The 26,999-nt window shown below is 43.1% G+C and overlaps 1 protein-coding gene across 1 annotated transcript in view; it reads left to right on the forward strand.

Annotated features, from left to right (window-relative positions):
- The window catches only part of MSN (moesin), a 76,383-nt gene extending 49,384 nt beyond the window's left edge, over positions 1–26,999 (forward strand). The window contains exons 3-13 of the mRNA XM_034781081.1: positions 12,178–12,273; positions 12,917–13,191; positions 13,826–13,909; positions 16,783–16,929; positions 17,782–17,878; positions 19,082–19,245; positions 19,801–19,931; positions 20,529–20,689; positions 21,266–21,358; positions 22,261–22,494; positions 23,635–26,999. Coding sequence (XP_034636972.1) covers positions 12,178–12,273; positions 12,917–13,191; positions 13,826–13,909; positions 16,783–16,929; positions 17,782–17,878; positions 19,082–19,245; positions 19,801–19,931; positions 20,529–20,689; positions 21,266–21,358; positions 22,261–22,494; positions 23,635–23,799 — 1,647 coding nt within the window. The 3' untranslated portion in view covers positions 23,800–26,999. The remainder of the gene's footprint in view (positions 1–12,177; positions 12,274–12,916; positions 13,192–13,825; positions 13,910–16,782; positions 16,930–17,781; positions 17,879–19,081; positions 19,246–19,800; positions 19,932–20,528; positions 20,690–21,265; positions 21,359–22,260; positions 22,495–23,634) is intronic.

Consider the following 26,999-nt stretch of genomic DNA (forward strand, 5'->3'; position numbering starts at 1 on the left):
ACTGTATCCGCAAAAAGAACAGGAGTACTTGTGGCACCTTAGAGACTAACAAATTTATTAGAGCATAAGCTTTCGTGGACTACAGCCCACTTCTTCGGATGCACTTGGGCTGTAGTCCACGAAAGCTTATGCTCTAATAAATTTGTTAGTCTCTAAGGTGCCACAAGTACTCCTGTTCTTTCTCCCTAGTTTGTGGATTAGCATGAAGACTGCAACATCAACACCAATTTATTCCTTCTTCTCCTCCCTCACCCCCCCCCCCCCTCATTGCATGTGGATTAAAGGGTAAAATATAGCATGGTTTGAGACGCTTAATACATGACTGTTACATTGTGGGTGTCTGCCTCCTTAATACTGCTACATATGGCGCAGAATACTGCTTCATTCTAAATTGTTTAATTATAGATGGGGTGAATAATAGCTTGTTCCTTTAAACTGCTTTGGAATCCTACCCCATGCCCCCCAATCCCATCCCATTCTCCCTTTCCTCTGAGACACACTTCCTACCATAAATGCCACCAGCTACATTTTGTTTTACTTCCTTTGAGTACCGTGTGGTTACCAAGAGGAAGCAGTAGTTCACTCAGTTGGTTGTGTCTGAGGCGCTCTTCCTGGTACAGATGGGTTTTTTCTTTTCTTTTTGAAGGTATAGTGTGCAGGCTGGACTTCTGTAACTAGAATTTAAATCCAGATAATCTTGTTAAAAGAAATCCATGTTTAGGCTGGTGGAATTTAATTTTTTTTTATTTACTACCTACAGAAGTAGCAATCAGACACCATGAAGTGGAAGTTGCTTGAAATAAAAAATCACATGAATTCAATCTTTTGCATGCCTTGACTTTTTTTTTTTTTTTTGTACAACACTGTACAGTCAAATCTCCAAACAGACCTGCAGAGTCCCCTCCCCTCCCCCAGCCCTACTCTGCTGCAGACTTCTTTCCTACCCATGGAGCAGCTCTACTTTTGACCTGTTCAGCACCTAGTAATTACTCGGATCTTGTTAGTCTACTTCTTTCTCTGCCTGTTTTATTACCATTTCTTGATGTACAGCCTACATCACACTTCTTTGTAAGAGCCCTGGTAGTGACTCCCTAGCCAGCCTCTTCAGTTTCTGGAATTACTTGTTGGAGACAGCAGCCATCAGCTACTCGTGAACACTTAAGTGGCAACTGATGCCTCCAGGCAGAGGATCAGCCCTGCATTACAGATAGGAAGTTGAGAATTGTAGCCAGCAACCAGTGTGGAAATATTTAAAAATTGACTCATTGCCCTAAATGAACATGTAGTGGAGGTTTAGGACCACACCCTTCCTTCAATGTTTTTGCTCAAAGTAGAAGTCTAGAAAACCAGTTTGGTTCCCCAAAATCTTATCTCTGGCTTTGTATCCACATGCGCCCTCTGACTGTTCACCATAGTCAAAGCCTCTGTATCTATCATACCACAATAGCACTTCTGATTTATTAGGTCAGACCACAACATTCCTCTCCCATATTGTAAGCACAGCTCTACAAATCTTCTACTTCTTGAAAGTAAGAAAAGCTCTTCCATGTACCTCCCAGAAAAATTTATCTTATCTATCCTTGATCTGGGCTGCACAGTCCAGTTTACTACATCTACCCTTTGAATTTTATAACCGCTCTAATACCACATCATAATATTGTGTTGTATACTTTCTGGAGAAGACATGAGTATGGGACTCCTAGACCATTATATAGTACAGTATCTGACATGACGTGAAGAAAGTAGGTACTGTCATAACAACATTCCCACTCACCATATTGTGTAGGGTCATAATTACATGATATGTCAAGGGGGGGGGGGGTAACACACACCATCAAAACAGACTATGCCAGACTTGTGAGCATTTTAAATCCTCTTTGCACAGGTGTATATGACTACAGAATATGTAATGAATCAATCAGGTCCCTAGTCTGAACCTAGGAATCCAAAGTTTGGATATTCAAAGACTCAAAAATTTTGACTTTATAATTTTTCACATCTCAGTGTTCTAATTTTTTCTTAAATTGATGAATCTGCAAACATAACTCATTAATTTTTTTTCATTTGAGGATTTTTGACAAACTTGTCAAGTCAAATGGTAACATCCCTGTTTATGTGGAGCTACTTACCTAGTAGGTATGGGAACTGGACTGCCTAAAGGACAGCTGTGTTAACATATCTTGAGCTTCAACTTGCTCATACTGTACAGCTTCCACAAACCTATCCCTGTGGAATGCTTACACACAGCCAGTTCAGCACCAAATTAAGAGTCTGAAGGGGGGTGTGTGTGTGTGTACACACACACTTACTTCAGGAAGGACTAAAGACCAGAGTACATTGGGTTTGACGTCTACATGGTTTGAGGTCCAAGTTTTAATAGTTTAAGTCTGTGTGTAACTCCAAAACCAACCACCCAACCTTAAAGTAAACAAAGATTGTAGGACTCATTTTGAGGACTTGAATATTTTTTTTAAATATAAATAAGTTTCTTAGCAAAGTCAGGTGATTATGGCATGCTTCAGAAAGTTGCATTGTGGAGATGAAAACTTGGCTGGTAACAGAAAGCTATGAACTCTAAGGAGTGAAGGCTGAAATTTCAGCTTCTCCCTTTTAGCCCTGTGGCTACATCTTATTCAGAGTGCTCAGTCTTTTATGCTCGGCAATGAGTATATGCTAGCACATACTCAAATGTGGAGCCTATCTCAATGGGGAAAGAGCCTGTACTGAATCACTCCTGTAATGTATTGGATCTTCAGTAAGCTGGTCTTGAGGTGACTCCTGGATTCTAGAGCAATGATGTGATGCTTAAGAACATAAGAATGGCCATACTGGGTCAGACCAAAGGTCCATCTAGCCCAGTGTTCTGTCTTCCGACAGTGGCCAGTGCTAAGTACCCCAGAGGGAATGAATAGAACAGGTAATAAAGTGATCCATCCCCCTGTCGCCCATTCCCAGCTTCTGGCAAACAGAGGCTAGGGACACCATCTCTGCCCATCCTAGCTAATAGCCATTGATAGACCCTATCCTTCATGAATTCATCTTTCCTTTTTTGAACCCTCCTATAGTTTTGGCCTTCATGACATCCTCTGGAAAGGAGTTCCATGGGTTGACTGTGTGTGTGTGTGGGGGGGGGGGGGGGGGACGCTCTTTTTTTTTTTAACCTGCTGCCTCTTATTTTTATTTTTTTGTCCCCGGCCTCCCCCCCCCCCCCCCCCCGCCGTGAGGATCTTGTGTTATGAAAAGGAGTAAATACCATTTACTTTCTCCATACCAGTCATGATTTTATAGACCTCTATCATATCCCTCCCCGTAGTTGTCTTTTCCAAGCTGAAAAGTCCCAGTCTTTTTAATCTCTCATCATATGGTGGCCATTCCATACCACTAATCATTTTTGTTGCCCTGTTTCTGAACCTTTTTCAATTCACAGTATTCAAGATGTGAGCGTATCATGGATTTATATAGAAGCAATATATTTTCTGTCTTCCCCTTTCTTAATGATTCCCAACATTGTTTGCTTTTTTTGATTGCTGCTGCACATTGAGTAGATATTTTCAGAGAACTATCCAGTGACTCCAAAATCTTTCTTGAGTGGTAACAGCTAATTTAGACCCCATCATCTTATATGTATAATAGGGATAGTTTTCCAATGTGCATTACTTTGCTTCCAAGTCATCTCGCTGACAAACAAGGACTTCAAATAGAAGTAGGAAGAGTCTTGTCTATTTTATTTTATTTTCCAATTTCTTCATGGTTGCCATTAGGGAGCAACAGTTTTAGCCACATCAGTTTAGCAGAGTGAGTAAACAAACCTCCCTAGGGGTACATAGAAAAAACAACTTCACCCTATCAAACGGTTTATGGAATACCTTTTTGCAGGCTTTTGTACTGCACATAAGTAAACTGTGAGGAGCCAATGGAGGTGCACTTAGCAGTAGCAAAAGTAATCTAATATTTCCTTGAAATATTTGTGGCATTTAAAGGGCTGGTAGAGTGGTTAATGCATTAGCCTCCTAGATTGAAGTTAGCAATGCCTTTTGGTATTAACATAAGGGAAAGCTGGGATTCCATGGACACTGTTCATCAGGTCTACCCACCCACCCCAGAATGCATCATCTTTCTGCAGCTATGGGTGGTTGTGGTATTGAAATGTTTTTGGAAATGTGGTTTTGCCATTTACTTCAGGAACCAACTTTATACAAAATTAAACTTTGTTTCCAAAGGGTGACCTGGAGCCAGGAATTGTTTTCTTAGGGGGAAGCCTTGTAGCTGCTCTTGTTCAAACCAGAAAATGAGATTATCCATTTTTCCCTCAAATTGTTCTTGGAGCATGTTATCTTAGCTGTAGATTGGGCCAAGAGAATGAAGTTAGACTAGTGCCAAGCAACATGTATATCTTGCACAAAACCCTTTCTAAAACCTATACTCTGGCAATTCAGAACCTTGGGAGGAGTACGTTCTTTTTTCCAAGGATGGGGAGGAGTGCTTATTAGGTGTCTTCTCAGTAGTCCATGTTTGTCTCAATAAAGGACAGCTGAGCCCTTCTTAGTGGTACACCACTACCTTGATATAACGCTGTCCTCAGGAGCCAAAAACTCTTACCACGTTATAGGTGAAACCACATTATATCAAACTTGCTTTGATCGGTCAGAGTGCACAGCCCTGCCCCCCCAGAGCACTGGTTTACCATGTTATATCGGGTCGCATTATATCAGGGTAGAGGTGTATTTGAAGGTTACCCCTAGGGCTGCCTAATTTATATATAATTATGCTTCACTTCTATATGATTCTGGTTCATTCTGTATCATTCTAGAACTCCTCATGGCGGGGGTGGGGGGAGGAGGTGTGGGTTTTTTTTTTTTTTTTTTAAAGACTTAAAAATCAGTCTTAAAGCATATGGACATAAATGTAGGATCTATTTTTGATAGGATGCGCACACACTAGATGTAAGTTTTGTGATCAGGCTGCTTTGTCTGATACACAAGTAGTTATGCTTCCAGTCTCTGTAAAATTAAATGGGTCTACATTTAAATGAAACTGGAGGAATAAAACTAGTACAGTGTTAAAAGCAAAAAAACTATTCTGAAGGCTGCCCTCACACCCAGGAATTCTAGATAAAAATTGAGAGAAATAAAACTTAAGTTTAGATTTGACAGGAAGATGGGTTTTGTAGTTTATTGGCAAAGAGTAAAAGTTTAATGTGACTTTTGTGGGCATTAAACAAATTGCCCCACCATATTGCTACTGCTGGATGTGGTGTTAGGATGTGTGTACTGCTGTGAAGCTAGAATACCAGGGCAAAGGCTACTGTGAAACTAGCCAACTTCATGCATTGGGTAAAGCATTTTGTTCCCTTTTCACAGTATATGAAACAATGATAAACATGAAGGCTTTTCTACATATAAAGCATTTCTGCTAATTAAGTTTCACTATTGCCAAATCCAAACATTTAGTCATGAGTCTGGCCTTCCAAAAATCATGAGATTAGAGGGGGAAAAATTGGGGTTCTTGGTTTGCTTTTGGAATTTGACGCTTTAGGGTTCCTTTCCTCAAGTTCTTTCTTTGCATCTCTGAGGGCTGAAACTGGTTTTTAAATGAGTGGGGGGTTTGTCACCATAATCCTGTGACTCAGAGCTTGGGCTTTAAGAAAAACACCATGTTGAGAGACCTGGCAATAAAATTGCATTAGTAACAATGAAGCTTAAAGGAGAGTGCAGATCTGGCTCATGTTGATCCTTGTTCCCAGGGCTTAAATTCTCAGATTATTTCCCGGAGCCCCCGGCACCTCTTTGCCTCCTTCCCCCATTCAGGACTCCAGGTTTCAGTTGCAGGGGGTCCTCAGGGTTTTCAGCCCCACGAGGGAACGTCGCTGCTGGGGCTCTCCCAGGGGGTTAAAAATATTCACCAGAGCTCTGCTCTGGATGGCTCCGGCTGAATTTAAGCCCTGCTTGTTTCTCATCTGATTTCTGGAAGCTGGGCAGGGTCCCTCCCCTCCCATTCCTCTTCCTGGCCACATATTGTGCATTGACTCCAACCAGAAGTCCAATCAGTAATATCTCTTGACTTGGGAGCCCTAGTAGAAACTACTCTTATTTCTCATCTCTTAGACTGGAGAGAGATCTGATATTCTCTCAAGAAATCTTACTCTCTTGGAAGAGCCTTCATGTGTGTCTTTGTGGTCTTTGCTCCCTGCCCCCCACCCCCCAACTCTAAAATTAACTTGTTACTTCTGGAAAATGGCTCTGTTTTTTTTCCAATTCAGGATACAAAACCATGAATAGGTAACTTATGCAGGCTGGACAACTCTTTCCAGTTAGGGAGAGTCTTGTGCTGCTGTCTCTCTATTGCATGCAGAATGTCTGAAGTGAAACATTACTAGCATTTTTTGTTTGTTTTTAATTTTTTGTGTGTGTGTGTCTCTTGACGATGTTGGTATTTGACCTGCATTCTTAACTAAGTTACAGCTTTTGTGAAATCTTGTTCAAGTTTCTCCTCCTGGATTGCAAGCCATGGCCATCAGTTTAGATCTTCTTCCAAGAAAGGCTTTTTGTCCCTCATGGTATCATTCCTGATTAGGGCATCTTTTTATTCCATGCTGACTATATAGAGGAAAGGGGAGCTTCCTGCATACATACCACACTTTCCTCTTTAAACTCTCCCCACTCACTGGTGCATAATATGCCCAATAACCTAAATGACTGAAATAAGGTTGTTTTTCCATTTCTTCCCCCCCCACCCCCCCCCCAGGGTAATTGAAGGAAAGAACCCCACTCCCAGAGAAAGGAAGCAAGTAACTTTTTAATTCTTCCAGTTGTCTCTGAATAATGATTTGACAATAGAAGTTAGTGGACCAAATTCTGGTAGTGCAAGCCCATTGCTGGTGGGTTTCAAGGAGCATAATTGAAGGCAGAATGATCCAGTAAGGTGTGGATTTGCCCTAGCTAGTGCCTTTTTTTTGTTTGTTTTTTTTTGTTTGTTTTTGTTTTTTTCCTACTCAGACTAGTAAACCATCCACAGAATGGCATCTGTGTAATAACTTGTGTGGCAATAATCCCATGTGAAAAGATTGCGTCCAATTCTCGCTATCAAGTTGAACGTAGTGAAAACTGTTAGTGGGTTGCTGGCAGGTGTATCTCAGAGGAACACTTAATACCTTGACCACCTTCTTGCAAAAAATGGGAAGACACTGTAACTTGAGGGCTTTCCTGGGAAGAGATAGTAAGTGATCCAACTTTCTGGTTGCATAACTAGAACCTAACTGTGAAAGGGGTTTAGGGTCAGAGAGCTATTGGGGTACTGAGGCATCCCAGGAGAAGTTAGTTTGCTTGTAGAGGATTATCGAGAGAACAGGAATTCTTAAAGTCGAAAGGTGAGCTTAACTCAGTGTGTGTGTGTGATTATTATTATTTTTTTTTACCTAATTTTTTAGAATTGTCACTCAAAATACTTGAGAATTACTCATCACTGGTGTTGGCCATTTTGATAGTGATATAGAATGAGAAACTGACTGAGTAATGGTGAGAAACTGGGAAATACTTCCCTAATGTAGACGTCACTTTCATGCATATCAGTCAATGGCTTGTTCATACTCGTTTACAAGCACCTTTGGTGGCATATTTAATGCTCTTCAGAGCAGTAGAGAGGGGATGGCAGATGTCTAGATTCACTTTTGGCATTGGGCATGCAGCAAATACAAAATCCCTTGGTTCTCCAGTAGTCACCACAAGGCAGAATGCTGTGTCTGGGAGCAGTGCCAAAAACTCAATGGTCTTCTATGTGCATCAGGAGCCTTATAGTGGGCATGTGAAACTGGGATAAGAAGCATTCGGTGTAGCAGGGGACTGAAGAAACTGGTATTGCCCTAGAACAGTGGTTTTCAAACTTTTCTCCTCCTCTGGGGACCCAGTTGAAGAAAACTGATGCCCGCACCCCAGTGGAGCTGGGGATGAGGGGTTTGGGATGTGGGAGGGGGCTCTGGGCTGAGGCAGGGTTGGGGTATGGGAGAGGGTCAATGCTCTGGGCTGGGGGTGCAGGCTCAGGGCTGGGGCAGGGGATTGGGGTGCACTTACCTTTGGCAGCTCCCGGTCAGCAGCAGCACAGAGGCAGGCTTCCTGCCTGTCCTGGCACCATGGGCCACATTGTGCCCTAGAAGTGGGCAGCAGCAGTCCAGCTCCTAGGCGGAGGCATGCAAGCAGCTCCCGGCCAATGGGAGTGTGGAGCTGGTGCTCAGGGTCGGGGCAGCACATGGAGGCCCATGCCCCCCCCCCCCTTCCCCCACCTAGAAGCCGGACCTGTTGCTGGCTGCTTCCGGGGCGCAGCACAGTGTCAGAACTGGTAGGCACTAGCCTGCCTTATCTTTTAATGTCCCAGCGGTGGTGCTGAGCAAGGTGACCCAGTGCCTTGCATGCTGTGACCCAGTACTGGGTCGTGACCTGAACTTTGAAAAACACTGCCCTAGAAGACTTGCATGTGTCTGTAAGAATGTCATTGCCAGTGTGCTAATAGAGATTCATTGAAAGGATGAGTGCAAAGATGCCTAGAGTGTGGTTATTTCAATGTAAGGTGGGAAAAGGCTTGAGACCACTCCAATCTGGGATTTACTTGTGGTAACCCAAGTTTCACTTGATAAACGATTCCTGAGCTAGGGTCTTAAATAGCGCACGCATATAATTTTTGTGTGTGTGTATATATATATAAATATTTTATGCTATGAAACCATAACTGGAATCTTGAGGATTGCCTGAACTCTCCCTATACCGCTTTCCACCATCCTGTAGGCAGATAAAAAATATGGAATTTATGAATAAATTCCTTGTATTGTACTCCAGAGTTCTGTTAGTCAGCCTGACTTAATATTCTGCCTGGTGAGGAGGAAAGATAGTGTTCTCTTGTTCCACTTACTTTGTAAGGCTATAAATAACTTGTATATATCTTGTAATACTGCATATGGTGAGCTGTCTTTAAAATTCATTGTCCCTCATCGTCAAAACAACCCTATGCATCTTGTCCCTATGCATTTCTGCTCACTGCCAAGAATTGTGTGTGAGGCCCCACAGGCGAACAGTTCATCAAATCTCCAAATGCTGTATAACCCTTTAACAAAAGTAGATTGGTAATCAGGCTGCTAGCTGACAGGCAGACTCCTAGAAGCTGTAGAAATCAGTCTCTGCCTTGATGATGGTTTTCCCTTTGCCAAGTAGAACAAAAAATAATTTTTAAATGCAGTGGGGAGTCACTTCCCTTTGCATTTGGTAGAGGCTACCAGCATGCACATCCGGTTGGAAAGAGACTTCAGATATGAATGAGTACATACAGCCTGAGCACAGACCTGGTCTAACAAGTCAGAATATGCTTGGCTTTACAGCTCACATAATTCATAGCACTAATTAGGTTGGCTCTATGCAGCATAGAGTCAGTATAACTTTGCAAAAAAGTTTATATTTTTTGGGGGGAGAGAGGGAATAAGATTAGTAAAGATACTGAGTTTGCATAGCTGGCTTTCCTTTTTGTCCCATCTTTTGTTGCTGTTGCTATTACAGTTTAGACTTCTCTGCTGTGAAATAAAAGTCCTTTTGTGCTATGGCCTCAGTGTGATGCCATTCGGTTCCTTTTTGGCAGTTCAGCATGCTGAACTCCCAGGCTTAAGCTGTCGGCAAATGAAACTGAGGCAAGCAGACACATGCGGCAGTGGGGGTGAGCCACCATCCTATTCAAATGTTAATGATGCCTGAGAACAGACCCCTCATTTTAACTGTGTTCCAGACCCCTTCCTTCCCCTGCCCCACACACTTATAAGCTATATAGCAGCCTGCAGTCTTAAATGCACTTCAGAAAGTCTGTTTAGCAGCATGCATTCCATTGCCTGTGACAAACATTTGCTTATGTTGCTATGACCCACTGTCCCCAGGAGTCTACTCTAAACCATTGGGCCAGTCCCACAACTCTTAAGCAAGTAGTGCTTACTGAGACAAATCCCACTGAAGTCCGAGGGACTGGTGCATAGGGGAGGATTGCAGGGTGTGGCCCAATATTTGTTACTAAGGTTATGTCTACCCTATAGAGGCTATATTGGTGTAATTATGCTGGCATAACCCCACAGTGTAGACACAGCCTACATTGACTGAAGGGATCTTCCTCCTTTCCACCATCCACCTAAACAAACATTGGTAGAGAAGTTGACAGACACATTCTTCCATCAATATAGCTGTTTTTATACTGAAGGCACTAGATCAGAATAACTGTGTTGGTCAGGAGTATGGATTTTTTTTTTTTTCCACATCTGATATACTTGACTTAATTGTAGACCAAGTCTGATAAATACTACTTACCTGTAAACCCCTTTCCCTTTTGCTGTAGGTAGCAAAGCAGTAAGTGGCCCAGCATTGTTCTCAGATCCAGCATTTCTTCTACTCTTACAAGCCTTTGGCTATAAAACCAGTAATACAAAGTTCAGGGTATGCTGCACCCCATAGTGATAAAACAAGATGGAGTGGAGAGCTTCCTAAATATTCAAAGAGGAAGTGATTTGAGAGGGGAGATCACGTCAGCACTGCTCCTCCCTCAACAGATTGTTGAGGCATCAGACACAGAGGCAAGCAGGCAGTCAGAGGGAGTGAGTAAATCTGAAGTCTGACAGGTAGGATAGGGTGAGTGCCTGCAGTCTTGAGACACTTGGATGCAGTGGTGTTAGGGGTCATAATTTTACAGAATAGTTTGAAAGACAGGTGGGTGAAGTCAGCTGGCTAAGAAGCTAGTGAAGATAATGGGGAGAGGGGGACATAACTTTCTGGTTTGCCTGAAGTGTAGAGTACGGATTGGAAGACAGATGACAAAGTTTCAGGAAGGTTGCCTGTGGGGGAATTTTTAGCCTGTAGCATGTCCCTGGCTTGTCAAAAAGTTCAGTTCTGTTGCTTTGGCAGTAGCTCGTTTGTTCATGATCACAAATAACTCCCACCACCTGACAGGAAATAGCATTACCACAGTAGTTTTCCACCTCTGGCAGGCTTCTAACACTGAATGCTACAATAGCTTTGTGAAGTCGTCTTTGTTTATATAGCACCAAAAGTGTGCTAGGTGCGTGACAGAGGAGAGAGCCCTGCATCGGGATATATTTATTGTATTGGTGGCTCATCACTGTCTAAGGGGCATGTTGTTGTCCTGCCTTGCCCAAAGCAGTGCACTTCAGTGGAGCAACTAAACAGCAGGTGGGTGTGGGTAGGCATTATTTACATACAAGGTAGCATGCATTGCAAATCTTAAGGCATGTGGCAGTTAACAGGACTGACTCTCTGGTCCATAGCAGAGTGGTTAATGGTCTGCTCAAAAATAGGACCCTTGCATGTAAAAAATGAAGGATGGTTCTGGAACTAGAGCCAAGACCTATGCTGTCTACTCCTGTAGTATCTGCCATTGCCTTACATGCTGGTTGGGTATCACTCCTTACTGCAGTCTTCCTTGCTCGTTTATGAGAGTGGCTAGTATCTCAGCATTTGCACTGTTGCTGTCCAGGCTGAGACCAGGAAAAGGTAGGGGGTCTAAGATGTATAGCTTCCCACCTGCAAACTCTCTGGAATCTACCTACATACAAGGGAAACCCTGGCCTTTGTGGTGCCAAAATCTTAGTATATCAATAACTTAGGGTTGCTCCATGCTCCAGCTTTTCCCAGCGGGAATCCTGTTTCAGATGGGTTTAGGAGGCATCCGAAATGAGTTTGATAGGTGCTTAGTTCTTAATTGGTGTCAGTCTTAATCAGAAAACTATTGTACAACTGGCAGCCTTCCCTCAGGGAGGGAGAGTGAGGGGGCATGTAAGAAGATGCAGCAGGGTGGTAGTGATCTGTACCAGCAGAGCTGCATAGGGCATTCTGTTACTACCTGCCTCAATTTGGCCTACCCTAATTGCCAAATTTGAGGTAGGGTGATGGTAAACTTTTTAGGGGACCCCCCCTCTGTTTATAAAGGACTTGTAGAAGTGGTATGAAGTGTGTGTGTGTGTGTGTTCCTCCCGCACCCACCCCCCATCCCCATAGTCAAACCAACTTTCACCTGTTGTTAGATTCTTTTCTAAACTTGCTTACCTTATACTACATCACCCCAACACATTCCCAGATAACCAGTGAGCCCATGAACAGTCAGTTGTGGCAGTTACTGATGTGCACACTGCTCTGTTTTCTTTTCCAGGTTGTGAAGACAATTGGGCTGAGAGAGGTCTGGTTTTTTGGACTTCAATACCAGGACACCAAGGGCTTCTCAACATGGCTGAAACTCAATAAAAAGGTATATATCTCGTTATCCAATTTGTACACTTGATAATTTAGAGCATTTGTTTTAACCATTCTTTTCTGGACTCTTGTCCTCAGCTGGATGGGATGCTCAGATCCTCACACTCCTGCCTTGTTCTTGTATGCTGCTCTGAACAGTGAACCTTGATATTTATATTATACTTCTTTTTTTTTTTTTGCTAGTCTGCGCTGGCTGTTCCAGAATAGCTAGGTCTACAACATACAGCTGTGCCAGCCAATCTGCTGTTCCTGGCCTGCAGTTATCCTATGCTTTATTCAGGCAGATCTAATGTGGTGGATCAAGGAAGAGACTTTATCCATGTATAATACATCTGGTGAATAAGACTCCTGGTGTGGTGCCATCCCTAGGAAACACTGTGGTGCATGACTTACTGATAGGTTCACAATAGCATTTGGCAGCTGCTAAACAAATGAGAAATCTTGGCTAAACTGGACCAACTCAGCAGTTTCCAATGAATTGCTCAATGGGAGGATACTTTATGCTTTTTTGCTTTGTGTGTCAGAAGGGAAGTGTTTTTGAATATGCCTCGGTCTTTCTTACTCCCTTTTTATTACAAACTGCTCAACTCAGCCGGCAGGCTAGCTCTAAAACTGGATGGTGCCATCTCTCACTCCAGGTGACCGCACAGGATGTGCGCAAGGAAAGCCCGCTGCTCTTCAAGTTCCGTGCCAAGTTCTACCCAGAGGATGTGTCCGAAGAGCTGATTCAGGACATCACGCAGCGCCTCTTTTTCCTCCAGGTGAAGGAGGGCATCTTGAATGATGATATCTATTGCCCTCCAGAGACTGCTGTCCTTCTGGCTTCCTATGCCGTCCAATCTAAACATGGAGACTTCAACAAGGAGCTGCACAAGCCTGGCTATCTTGCTGGTGACAAACTGCTCCCTCAAAGGTATGCAGACTTCACCAGCCTCAGACCTTCCAGCACCATGAAGTGCACAAGTGCTATATTTACTATAGCTTCACTTACTCTGGCTTTTTGCCTGTTTTGATTTTCTCAAATCCTCTTAATTATGATGGGGTGTGCAGGGTGCATCTTTCCATAAGAACAGGGCTGTTGCACTTCCTGCACCCCTGTCTATTCTCCCTGGGAATTTGCATTTTTGAAGAGCGCATTGAAACTCAGTATAAAAATGCAGTTAGAAACTTAAATTTCTGGGAATAATTGAAGATATCTGAGCAACAGAAATAAGGGGGGAGCAAAGGGGAGTCCATTTTGGCACTGATTCATAAATGGGTATGATGGTACAAAAATATTCAGGGCTCCTGTCACATTACGCTGTAGTCTGGCTATGTGGCTGTGTTGTTCATCATGCCAAATTGTTTCTTAGAGCATTTAATTGGGTTAAGGGTCAATGCTGGCCAATAAGGCTAGCATTTACTATAGAATTTCTGTTGGCATTGTTCTACTGTGCATGAGACATTTAGACTGTACAGTACTGCATATGCTCAAACTTGTGGCCTGTCTCCGTGTAGTCCCTTCTTTCATACTGACAGGATCTTGCTGCGCTTTTTTTCCTTTCTAGAGTTCTGGAGCAGCACAAACTCAATAAAGACCAATGGGAGGAGAGGATCCAGGTGTGGCATGAGGAACATCGGGGAATGCTCAGGTAACTGATCAAGGTTTGATCTCACTGTTAGATTAGTATGGTCCTACTACATAGTAGTTCTCAACTTCTGTAGATAAGCTTTGTGTCTAAACAAAAGCTCGTCCTAGGGCAAAAGCACTGTTAGCACTGTTCCAGCCATCTTGCTGAAGAATAACTACAATCTTGTCTGTCTCAGCCAGTATTGGTTAGCAAGTGTACAATCACTTTAGCAAAGTGAAACTGAACTTTTTAAATGGTTGCATTATAAGAACACCCAGACTGGATCAGGTCCATCTACCTCAGTATCTTGTCTGACAGTGGCCAGTGCCAGCTGCTTCAGACAGAATGAATAGAACAGGGCAATTTTGAGTGATTCATCCACCTTGCAGTCCCAGCTTCTGGCAGTTGGAAGTTTAGGGACCTTGTCAAAGGTTTTCTGAAAATCCAAGTATACTATATTGCTGCCTCACCCTTGTCTGTGCTTGTTGGCTCCCTCAAAGAATTCTAATAGATTGAGGCATGATTGCCATTTACAAAAGCTGTGACTCTTCAACACACTGTTGAAGAATGTGTCTGATTCTGTTTGTTATAGATGCAACCAATTTGCCTGGTACTGAAGTTAAGCTTACCCTGCCTGTAATTGCCAGGATTGCCTTTGTAGCTTTTTTAGTGTTTAAATTAACTACCCTCTAGTCATCTGGTACAATAGGTTATGTATCACAGTTAGTAGCTCTGCAATTGCGTATGAGGTCTTTCAGAATTCTTGGAATACCATTCGTCATAGTGACTTGCTGTTTAACTTGTCAGTTTGTTCCAAAACTACTCATTGACACCTTGATCTGGGACAGTTGCTCAGATTTTTCTCTTAAAAAGAATGGTTTGGGTGTGGAGATCTGCCAGAGATCCTCTGCAGTGAAGACTTCAAAGAATTATTTAGCTTCTCCACAATGGCCTGGTCTTCCTCCAGTGCTCCTTTAGCATGTCAGTCATCCAGTGGCCCCACTGACTTTAGCAGGTTTCCTGCTTCTAATGTACTTGGCAAAAAAAAATTTTTGTTGGTGTCTTTAGCTAGTTGCTCTTCAAATTCTTTCTTGGCCTGCTTTTATACTTGGTTGCCAGGGTTTATGCTTCTCTTTCTCAATAGAATGAGTTCCAAACTTTTTTAAGGAATGTCTTTTTGCCTCCAACCACCTCCTTTACTCTGTTTAGCCATGGTGACATTTTTTGGGTCCCTTTTTTAATTTTGGGGTATACGTTTAGTTTCAGCCTGTATGGTGTTTGTTTTAAATGGTTTCCATGCAGCTTGCAGGCTTTTCACCCTATTAATTTCCATTTAACGAAAGTGAGGAAGCTTGTATCATTTTTCGTTCGTTCATTTGTTTGTATTCCTCGTCCCTGCCAAGAATGTTAAACTTAATTACATTATGGTCACTATTACTGAGTACTTCAGTTACCTCTCTTTTTGACCAGGTCCAGTGGTCAACTTAGGACTAAATCAAGAATTGCCCCTCCTTGTGTGGGTTACAGCAGTGGTTCTCCACCAGGGGGCCATGAGAGTTTCAGGGGGTCTGCCAAGGAGGGCCAGTGTTTGGTTTTCTGCCCTGGGCTCCAACAAGTCTAAGTCCCACCTTTATGGGGCTGAAGCCTGGGGCCCAGGGCCCTGGCATCTGGGGCTGAAGACGAAACTTGAGCAACTTGGCTTCATGGGGCCACGTATGGCATGTGGCCCCAGGCAACTGCCCTGCTTGCTCCCCCCTAATACTGGCCCTGGCTTTTATATGCAGAAAACCTAGTTGTTGTGGCACAGGTGGACGGTGCGGTTTCTATAGTATGTTGGGGGGAGGAGGGGCTCAGAAAGAGGCTGGGAACCCCTGGGTTTCAGGACCAGCTGCTCCAAGAAACAGTCATTTAATGGGTCTAGAAATTGCATCTCTGCAACTCTTCCTGAGGTGATACATGCCTAGTCATGGGGATAGTTGAAAACACCCAATATTATTATTTGCAGCCTTTGTAGCATCTCTAATCTCCCTAAGCATTACATCATCAGAGTGAGGAGAATGGCAGTAGGAATAGAACATTCTCGTATTGTTCAGGCATGGAATTTACCATAGAATCTCAATGGAGACAGTTTAGTTCATTTTAGGATTTTTACTTTGACTCTGTCACATAGTGTCACTCCCACACCAGCATGACCTACTTTCATTCCTATATTTTGTTCCTTAGTATTACAGGGTTCCATTAATTATCCTTCCACCAAGTTTCCACAACGCCTATTATATCCGTATCCTCCTGTAATGCCAGGCACTCTAGTTCATCCATATTCGTATTAGATTGCTAGCATTTGTGTAAATAAGCAGGGCCGGCTCTGGCTTTTTTGCTACCCCAAGTGCAAAAAAAAAATCAGGGCAACCAGAACGGCAAAGCCCCCCCCACCCCCCAAAAAAAAAACCTGGGGCGCGGCCAGAGCAGCAGAACCCGAACCCCCCCACCCCCAGCACGAGCTTGTTCGGCTGCTGCCTGGAGCCGGCCTTGTATATAAGCACTAGTATATTGTCAATGTTCAATTGCTTGCCTTCATGTGTTATTTAAATGGGATTTTTCTTAAAAAAATTTGCCTGGTTCTCACTGCCTCCTACATCTGCTTTACCAACTTCTTTCCTGTCTCTTTACTAGGACATAGAGTTATCCCTCTAATGGAAACATCCCACCTGAACCATATGCTCCTCTTGGCTTTTGCCCAGCCCTTAGTTTAAAAAATCCTCTCTGCATAGTCGTGCTCTGAGGCATTGTCAAACTAGTTGCCACTAACCAATCAATTGACAAGGCAGTAAATTCTCTATTTTTGGCATATCTGGTTTCAAATATGAATATCTGCTCTCCTTTGTATGCTTTAGGGAAGATTCCATCTTGGAGTACCTGAAAATTGCACAGGATCTAGAAATGTATGGCGTGAACTACTTCAGCATTAAGAATAAGAAGGGCTCTGAACTCTGGCTAGGTGTTGATGCTCTCGGACTCAACATTTATGAGCAGAATGACAGGTAACAAAAGGACATCTCAGTTCACTGCCCCCTCTCTTGTGACCCTTCATTCCACAGTGCGGATACAGTTAACACAGAAACTTCCTTCTCCAAAGCAAAAGAATACTTTTAAGAATTGGGTTTTTGGACCAGATAGCTGTTCCTCACTCATCTACACAGGAAGGTGGTTCAGTTTGTTGGGATGATGCTATTTGCGGTCTGCAAACTCCTCCAAACCACGTCCTCATGTGGCTCTTGGCAATGTCCTTGACCTAAATCTTGTGATTTAGTACTCTGGATCTCTTGCATAAGTATAGCTGTTCACTATCATGGGGTCGATAGGCCAAGAAACTGAAATTAGGCATTGATCAAATCCCATTAAATAAGATTTGCTTAAAGACTAAGCCTTCAAATCTTAAGGAAAGTCTACACTGAAACACTGCAGCTGTGCCGCTGTAACACTTAAGTGAAGACCGTGGGAGAGCTACTCCTGTCAGCGTAGTTAATCCACCTCCAAGCGGCAGTAGCTATGTCAACAGGAGAAGCTCTCCTGCTGATACCATGTGGCCTATGCCAAGGGTTAGGTTGGTATAACTACATTGCTCAGGTGTGGATTTTTCAGATAAGTCTCTATAGTGTAGACCTGGCCCCACTTTCTCTAATGGGGGAGAGGGGTTGAAAAGCTGTCAACTCCTGCTCTTATACTGTTTTTTACATGCCTCTTCATTCTTGTTTCTGGCATTGGCTGGAACTGGGAATTACTGAAATACTGAGAGCCAGGTTGGGTGAGACTTCCAGCCCAGTGTTGTAGACTAAGAATTTGAGACACCTTGGGGTAACTTCTACTAAAAACTCCTTTCTTCATTATTGCAGGTTAACACCAAAAATTGGATTCCCTTGGAGTGAGATCAGGAATATCTCATTCAATGATAAGAAGTTTGTTATCAAGCCCATTGACAAGAAAGCACCAGTAAGAAACAGTACTCAAACATAAATCTTTAGCGTTTTATACGTAGAGTTGAGCTCTACATCTTTTACACATTTAAATAAAACCAGTCTAGTCAATTCCAGTATCTTCTGTTGGTATCATAAGGCATCCACATATTGCCAAAGAAATATCTCAGGCATTGCAGAGCAGGCTTAATAGTAGTAAGTGGGTTGGCAGGGGGAGGGGGTTTATACAATAGCCATTTTGTATAGTTGTCCACTTCTGATTTGGTGACTGGCTGCCTTACACAGAGAGAAATCTCAGCAGTAATTTTTTTCCTTCTTCTTTGCACTTCAACAAAGAAGAATCTTAAGATTTCTGATAACCCAAACAAATCCCCGTTCATTCTGGAAAACCCCAAAGTAGAATGCATTTCTAATCTATGCAATTCAGGAAAAAATGAAATCAAGCTGTAGCTCCTTGGCTTCCCCATATACCTATTTATATCTTCTACTTTCCTTCCCTGGATGAAGCTACTGCTGCTTGGAAACCACCTTGCAGCTGTTGTACCTCATTCACACAATGAAAATACATTTCTTCCCCTTTTCTGGCATAAGAGGAAACCTGTTTTTTTCACATGTCGGCCAGAACATTACAATCCTAGTTGAATAGAAACAGTCAGGGTGTGAAACCTTATATGATCCATAAAACCTAACAACTCTGTAGAAGGTCTCAGAATGTAGAAACTCTTCCTTAAAACCAGACACTGAGGCTTGATAGAGGAATGCTTTAACTGAGGTTTTGAGTATTTCTGCACTGCATGTGTATCCACACAACTGAAAATCCAGTTCCGGTATGCACTAGGCAGAACATAAGCCCTGATGATTTTCTGAGATCAGAGACTTGAACTGCACCATATCACTGGGAATCCCAGGAAAACTGGGGCAACTATGTAGCCTCCTTGTAATCTCCAAAATGTGCTTGTGGGGATACTCCTGTATGAGTTCTGTCAATCTTCATAATCTAAACCGACTGTTTAGTACTGCTAATTCAAGGCGCCTGACCCATGTCATCAGGCACCTGTCTGTGCTCGGTATGGGTGTTTGAAATCTGTTTTTATTATTGATAATGGGCTCCCTCAGACACTTGACACTTTTATGTGCAAGGCTATTATTGGATACAGAGGTATGTTTGGCGCATGCTCAGGGAGCAATGAGTCTAACGTGGTCTCCCATCTGTCCCAAGGACTTTGTATTCTATGCCCCACGATTACGGATTAACAAGAGAATCCTGGCGCTGTGCATGGGAAACCATGAGCTCTATATGCGCAGACGTAAACCAGACACCATTGAGGTGCAGCAGATGAAGGCACAGGCTCGGGAAGAGAAGCATCAGAAACAGATGGAGAGGTGGGTACTGCAGGGCTCTGAGTAACTAACTAGTGTTTTTGAGTCCACTGTTACACTGATTAAAGCATATTCCTTTCTGCTCCAGTTAACCTAAAGAGATGATGTAGATGGCACCCCTTATAAATATGACCGTGTGTAGGACTGCCTTGGGCAGCTCTCAAAGCATTTAAGATTCAGAATCCTATTGATATGAATAGACCTGAATGATGACTCTAAAGGCTTTATTTCAAATAGGTGACCTAAACAGAGCTGTCGCTTGACCTGTGTAATTTCTACAAATGAAAACCTAACTGACACAGTTCACTAATGTTTGCAGTGGTATTGTCAGGGCCAGTCCCAGGACTGGAAGAAAAGCGGTCTGTGTGTGTGTGTGTCTGTCTCTCTCTCTCTCGGAAGTTGGTCCAATGAAAGACATTAGAGAGACAAGATGGGTGAAGTAAAGTTCACTAAGTCAGTTGCTGCTTGCATGCTCATAGGTCTTCTATAATAAAGTACTGATGTCTTTGAATTGTGGTTCAGATTTAACTGCTGTACTGTAATTTTTCCCCAAATCAGAGCTCTGCTGGAGAATGAAAAGAAAAAGAGGGAATTGGCAGAAAAGGAGAAAGAAAAGATTGAGCGTGAGAAGGAAGAGCTGATGGAACGACTCAGACAAATTGAGGAGCAAACCAAGAAAGCTCAACTAGGTATTAGGAAATGTGCATTGGGAGAGACTGGAATAGTCTGGTTCTATAGGGCCTTCATTTAAAAAGTAGAAAAAAAAAAAAAAATATCCACAATTACCTACCCCACCAGCCATCTTATTTCCTTGAGCTACATAATCACATGGTGCTCTAGTTCAATTGGTGCTGATGGAAAGCCTTTTTCTGTGGTACCCCAAGGGGGCAGGTACAAGAGACTTCACAGATAACTTTCCTGTCCTTTTCCTGAACTCTTACCACCTTGAATGGTGGTAAATGTGGTGCTGCCAAAGCAAATTGCTGTATATTTATTTGCTTCTTGGTTTAAAACCCCCACAAAAAAACCCCACGAGCTTGAGTTGTCTGGTGCAAGATGTAATTTGGGGTACGACAATGCAAAATCGGGCTGTATATGCAGTATATTCCTAACTATCCTGTTCACCAGTATTTACTCCCACTTGTTTCCACACCTTCCTGTGTTGGTGGTAAAGGGAAAGTGCATGTCTGTCATGGGGAAGGAAGCTTGCTTTTCTGCACTGATTCTGTGATCAGAGGATCAGAAAGAGATCATCTTTGCCTCATACTTTTTTGTCCTCGCTTCAGAATTGGAAGAACAGACCCGCAGGGCATTGGAGCTCGAGCAGGAAAGGAAACGAGCCCAGGAGGAAGCAGAGAAGCTGGCTAAGGAACGCAGAGAGGCAGAGGAGGCAAAGGAAGCCCTGCTGAAAGCATCCCATGATCAGCAAAAGACCCAGGAGCAGCTGGTAAGCAACTCTCCTGAAAGCTTAGCAGTGGGGGAATGGTTTTACTGGACTGCTGGCCTCAACTGGGTGAATTATGTAGTCTAGTTGTTGTAGCTGTAGCAGGGGCATAAGCTACTATCTAAAGAAACTTAATTGCCTTCTTCAGAAAAATGCTGGTGTTTTACTGTGGCCTCTATTTGAGCTGCTTTTTGTATGTAGTGACTGATGGAGAATACCTTCCAGTAAAGTCCATATATGTGCTAACTAGTCAAGCTGGGTACGGAGAGAGCAACTTCATGGCCTTGTTCTAGAATTCTTAGAATTAAGGGAAGAAAAGGAGGGAAAGACCAAGCCAAGACCCACAGCTACAAGGTGGGCATAAGGCAACTAGCAATGTATCCATAAGTGGCTTTAGGTATCTTTCCCTTGCATCTCTGGAAATCTGTCTGGCACCAAAAAAAAAATCTTCCCCTTTTGGTCCTAGTCCTCTTTTATCAGTGTGGAAATGGAACTTCCAGGTTCCTGGGGCGTTAGGGGCCTAATATCAGAAGGGAATTGGTTTTCTCTCCTACTAAAAATAACCTATTACTTCCACAGGCAGCTGAGATGTCAGAACTCACATCCAAAATCTCACAGCTGGAAATAGCCAGGCAGAAGAAGGAGAGCGAAGCCTTGGAGTGGCAACAGAAGGTATCAGTGGAGCCTAAATACAAAAGTATAGCTTTGGGCTTGGCACAGTATTCCTCTTCTTACCGGGGACTGGTCTGACCCTCTGACCATGTCATGCCATTAATCGTATGACCCAAACCACAAGTCCTTTACCATGCAGAGAGCTCTTTAACAGAAAGGAGGGAAGTCAATGTGTGGTAAAGCTATGTTGCCTTCAGTTATCTATTTACCAATTATTTCCTAGTTCACCTTGCTAGAACCAGTTTTTGGTTCAGAAAGTGGTCAGAGCAACTTATGCAGGTAAAATCCAGTAGTTGCATGCAGCTCCAAATTCATTCAGTGTTCCTAAAGTGAATTTATTCAAAAGAATAAGCAGAAAATGTCCACCTTGCAACTTAAATGGACAGATCTGGGAATTATCCTGTGGGCAGACTTCCAAAAGATGGGCACATTTTACACCCTTATTCGTGCCTAATTTGTGTGCAGACTGTGTAGTTGCACATGCCTAGGGTTAGTTTAAGGTATGAGTATACACGGTGCAGGATTTACAGGTGCAGGTTGGGTATCTGAATACCTAAAATGCATACAGGGGTGTGCAGCTGTGCACACATTTATAGAACTCTGCAGTACACACATAGCTGCCCAGATTATCTAATTTGCCTTTAGTTACTGCAAATAGGATATAACTCACCTATCAAAACTCTGAGGTTGATGGCCATCTTCTAACTCCACTAGTGTATGATGGTGCCTGGACAGCCTGTGAATTCTCTTACTTGAAAGCACTTCACCCAAAGGGGTTATGGACATTCTGAAAGACATCTGAACCCAGATGTCCCCTCTTTTGGGTCCCTTGGACTGTAAGGGAAGCCTTTGAGATGGGTCTCTTTCCCGCTAACCCACTGAGGGATGTTGCCCTCCTGCAGGCTCAGACCGTGCAGGAAGACCTAGAGAAGACCAAAGAGGAACTGAAGACTGCCATGAGCACCCCTCATGTCACCGAACCCATGCAGTCTGAGAACGAGCATGATGATGAACAGGATGAGAACGCTGCGGAGGCCAGTGCTGAACTGAAGGCAGATGCCACCATCAAGGACCGCAGCGAGGAGGATCGCACCACTGAGGCGGAGAAGAACGAACGGGTTCAGAAACACTTGAAGGTAATGCCAGGGGTGGGGTCGGGGATATCTGCTGCTTCTGGGCTGCTGTTTCCTTCTTCCCTGCCATGCTCAGGCAGCTGTAGTGGGGACTAAATGCATCTACTGAGGAGTAGGGTGCCACAATCTCATCAATTCAATACATAGCAAGATGTAGGGAGAGTGGGGGAGAAGCTTGCCCCTCCCCCACCCACTCCCATCCAATAACCATTCAAACCTCTTGCCAGTGAAGAGTACTCGTGTATTGCCAAGAAAAGCATCTGTCCAATGTATTCTGCCTACTTGAATCCTGCTGGCCATCTGACAGCTGTTCAGCGCTGTCTGGAACAGGATGAAGGACTTGGTCCAGTTCCTGTCAAGCAGGTGTCCATGCCAGTCTGCTGCCCTGTTGGCTGACTCCATTGGATTGCACTGTTCAACCCCAGTAGTGGTCTCTCAAAGGCAGGTTTGAAGTGCCTTGTTGAGAGCAGCATGGGGAAAGCCTGTCCTGCTATCTGTGCTGTACCTACACTGAACTTCAGTCTGCTGGGTTGTGTCTGTTCACCAGCACTAAACAAACAAGTGGTGCTCTGTGTTCAGCTGTGACTCACTCACTCACTGGCTGTCTAGGCTTCTTCACCTGCAGACCAGGGCAGAAATATTACTGCATTGTGCTGTGGCGATGCTAGAAAGGTGGCTGGAATCTGCAGTGCCTTGCTAATGGCAAGGGGTTTGCCATTTTGTTCACTGATTATTTAAATATCTTTAATCTTGCCATTGTCTTCCCTCTCCAACCCCTACCCTGCCATGGGAAAAATCCCTTGCTAGAGAGCCCCAGGGGGCACATATATTTTTAGAGTTTTCATCTTTCACCTGTGTTTTCACCTTTTCCCTATGTAAGGTTAGGCCTAACTTTAGTCCAGACTTCCTCAGACATTAGAAAAAATCTAGACTTGTGAGCAAATGGTGTGATGTCATCACACTTCCTACACTGTAAATATTGGGGGTGAGAAAATACCAGATTAGATAGGCACAGGGTTTTCCATCGCAAAGGATAGCAATCTTTTGGGACTAAGGCCCGCTTTACCTCTTGCTGATCCTACAGCTCAGCGCTGCTGCATAGGCTGGCTTGTAACCCTACTTCTGTCTTTCTCCCATCTGTAGGCTCTTACCTCAGAGCTGGCAAATGCTCGGGATGAAACCAAGAAGACAGCCAATGACATGATCCACGCTGAGAACATGCGGCAGGGCCGTGACAAGTACAAGACCCTCCGCCAGATCCGGCAGGGCAATACTAAGCAGCGCATTGATGAGTTTGAGTCCATGTAAACTCTCTTGCACCTGCTGTCCCCTCTTTCTCGTCCTCTCCCATCATTCACGTGTAATCGTGCTGCGCTGGAACCACTACAGAAGAGTGACCATGGTCTTTATTTATCGAGTTTCGTGCAGTCTCTGCAGTTCAGCAACGGAGGAACAAACAAAATATCCATGTTGTCTTGGGCGGGGTGGGGACTCCAAATCTGAAATTGTTTTTGCTTAGCTGGGTGAAGTCTCAATTGCACATGGCTTTGTACTGTTCATTGAAACAATTGCATTGCTCTCTGGGTCCACTGGGAGGAGATGCAACCAGATACTTCCACTGAGTTACATATGGTAAAAGTCAGCAGTCTGACACACATGCCTTACAACAGTACTTCAGTATTAGAATTGAGTAGCTAGGGGCTAGATCTCTGCTTTAATGCAAGGGTTTGATTTTAATTGAGTTTGGGGGGTGTAGTGAAAGAAGGTTTCAGTGAAAAGGGGTTGGAAGTAAAGTATAAATGTTATTTGTAAAAGACCAAAGCTTTCTCTGCTCTCCAAATTTGACCAAGCCAAACAGATCTGAACTGTCAGTGTTAAAACTTCTTGAGGGATCCATCAGACTTCTTTTTAGTTACCTATTCCTGAGTCCTTTGGAGTGATCTGGGCATTTCCATTAAAGTAACTTGTTTTGGAGCAGTAAATTCCCTAGTCAGCGAGGAGAGGGGTTCCTCCTCAACAGTAATTCTTGTTGCCATTTATTGTGCCAATGGCAGACTGTGTTGGAGGGGCTTTAACTTCCACTAGTAACCCGAAACTAGAATTCTAAAGGAATAGGCAAATATGCAAGAGTGCAGGGAGAGATGTAAAAATTAAGTAGTTCTAACCAAATGAAAATGTAGCCACCAAAAATCATGAGTCTGTCTGAGTATGATGCATTTATTCTTCTCATGCAGATAATGTCCAGAAAAGGCCTTTTTATTGTAAATCATTGGTGCCTTATGACTTGTGCACAGATGCATATTGTAGTTTAGGGTTTTAATAAGGGGTCTTTAGGTTTTTTTAATTAGTTTAAACTAGGAAAAATGACCAGCAGCTGGGGCCCAAAAACAATCAGTGACCTAAGGCTTTTCATTTCACATCTGGTTCATCTGTTACAGGTCAGCACCTTCCTCCCTGCCATCTCTTCTGGTTGGGACAAGAAGATGCCTTGCTAGCTGTCTGTCCTAAATGGAATCCTCTTTTCCTATTGCCATCTTAATTGTCAAATGATAGCAGCATACTTAATTCCTAACTCAAATCTCTGTCCTCCCCTTGGAATGATATTGTGTCCTTTGTCTGTGGCCCTGAACAGAAGTTTCTGCCCCTAGTGATGAGGTGACTTGGTCCTGAGCTAGCTGTTGCTGTTTTACTGTCACTTGTAGTACTGTCCAACAACAAGTCCTGTAATCCAAATGGTCTTGTTATGCATTCCTGTCCATGTTATAGAGAGGATTCTGTGTATTACTTGGCAGGAAATAACCATGTATGTTCAGGGTTGACTTGGACATGGCCTTAATTCTTTGTAGAGGAAAATGCTCCAGTTTTAGAAGAGCCCTTTTAAAATTTGAATTAATCTAAATGGACTCCTCCTCCCTCTTCCCTGCACTTCCCATCTTAGTTTAGCCTGTTGTTACTTAAACTTGCAGCCTTCAGCCTGGCTGGTGGTGTGTTCTTGCTTGGCATGTTCCAAAATCTATGCAACTTTCTCAGCCCCGTGGGAGCTTCCCACCCCCTTCTCATCCCTGTAGTATCACCGTTATTGGTGGTATAAAGAAAATACCTGAAAACTTACACTAGAGCTCCTCAAAACTCAAACTTCTTCTACTAAGGCAAACTAGAAGTGGCACAGTGGAATGTTAGTGGTGTGGCGAGAAGAGTGCCAGAAAGTCAGTGTTAATACAAGCCTGCAGTATTTCTCCTGGAATCCCTTGTGCTGCTTAAAACCACCTCATCTGTATGAGTGCTTTTAGAGAAGCAATATCAGTTTGTTTGCATGGATCTCCATGCAAACACTGACCAAATGGTAGCATAACCTAACATAGATCCTTCCAAATGTCCAATACATGCATTTTTGAAGCACTCTTGTCCCCAGACACAATGTGCCTTTAGGAGGGGAGGGAGAAGGGGAAACCTTCCATCAACCAAAAAAACTCAGAAAACACCCCAGTGCTTTGAAAGTTACAAATAAGATTGCAGTTAAACTTGTCAGAACTTATTTGCATATTTCTTTACTGAAGAGTTATTGGCACTGATTTCTATTTGAGTCTCATTACTGAGAGAACAAACAACAATTAAACTTCACTTCTGGTGCTTTAAACCTGGTTCTCAGCAGTTCTGCTCTGTCTGACAACTACTTGCTTTTTTTTTTTTTTTTTTTTTTTTTGTTAATTTTTTTTTTTCATCTTTAACAGTTTCCTGAATTAGAAGATGCACAGTGCCTGGAGTATGTTTGTTCAAATAATAAACCTCTTTCTGTTGTGATGGGTCACAGAACACTGCTGAACTCCTGTGTTATGTTGACGTGACTTCTGTTGTTTTTGTCACGTTCTAATTTCAAATGGTCCAATATAGAAATAGAACAGTTCATGCCAGTGAGTCCACCTAACTCCTTGTGTAGTTGTTTCAGCTGTGCCCTTTCCTACCAGTATTATATTCGTGGTATCTAATGATATTTGATTTCAGTCTTTCTAGCTATGCACAATTAGAAAATATTAGTCATGGGAGGAGGAGATGTTTATAGTCCCCTCGCCCTTTGAAAATGTATACTGTATTGTAAAGAGATGATATTTTGCAAGGAAATTAATGTAAGAAGCTTTCAGTATTATGGTGAGATTTCTAGACACACTTTTTTTATTTGTTACAATACACTGAGTTAATTTTTTTCTCTCCCCCTGTTTGTTTACTACTTGGATATAGAGTATCCTCTTCAGGGGATTATCCTATGAAGTGTTTGCCTGCCTTTGTTTTTTTGTTGCTGTAAATTATGTCTACACATTTTTGACCAAACTTTTTATTTTGGTTATATTAAAACAGCAGTCCCTTGGGACTTGTGAGGTAACTCATGGGCCCATGTGGCTAACCACAAAAAGAAACTTGGTATCAAAACACTTTCGTTTGGAGGAATTTGTTAAAGTCCATGTCCTGTTCTTCCTTCAGTGCCAATAAAGTTTAGAGAAATTTAAATCCTT

Source organism: Trachemys scripta, chromosome 9 (genome assembly GCF_013100865.1).
Source record: "Trachemys scripta elegans isolate TJP31775 chromosome 9, CAS_Tse_1.0, whole genome shotgun sequence".
Lineage (NCBI taxonomy): Eukaryota > Metazoa > Chordata > Testudines > Emydidae > Trachemys > Trachemys scripta.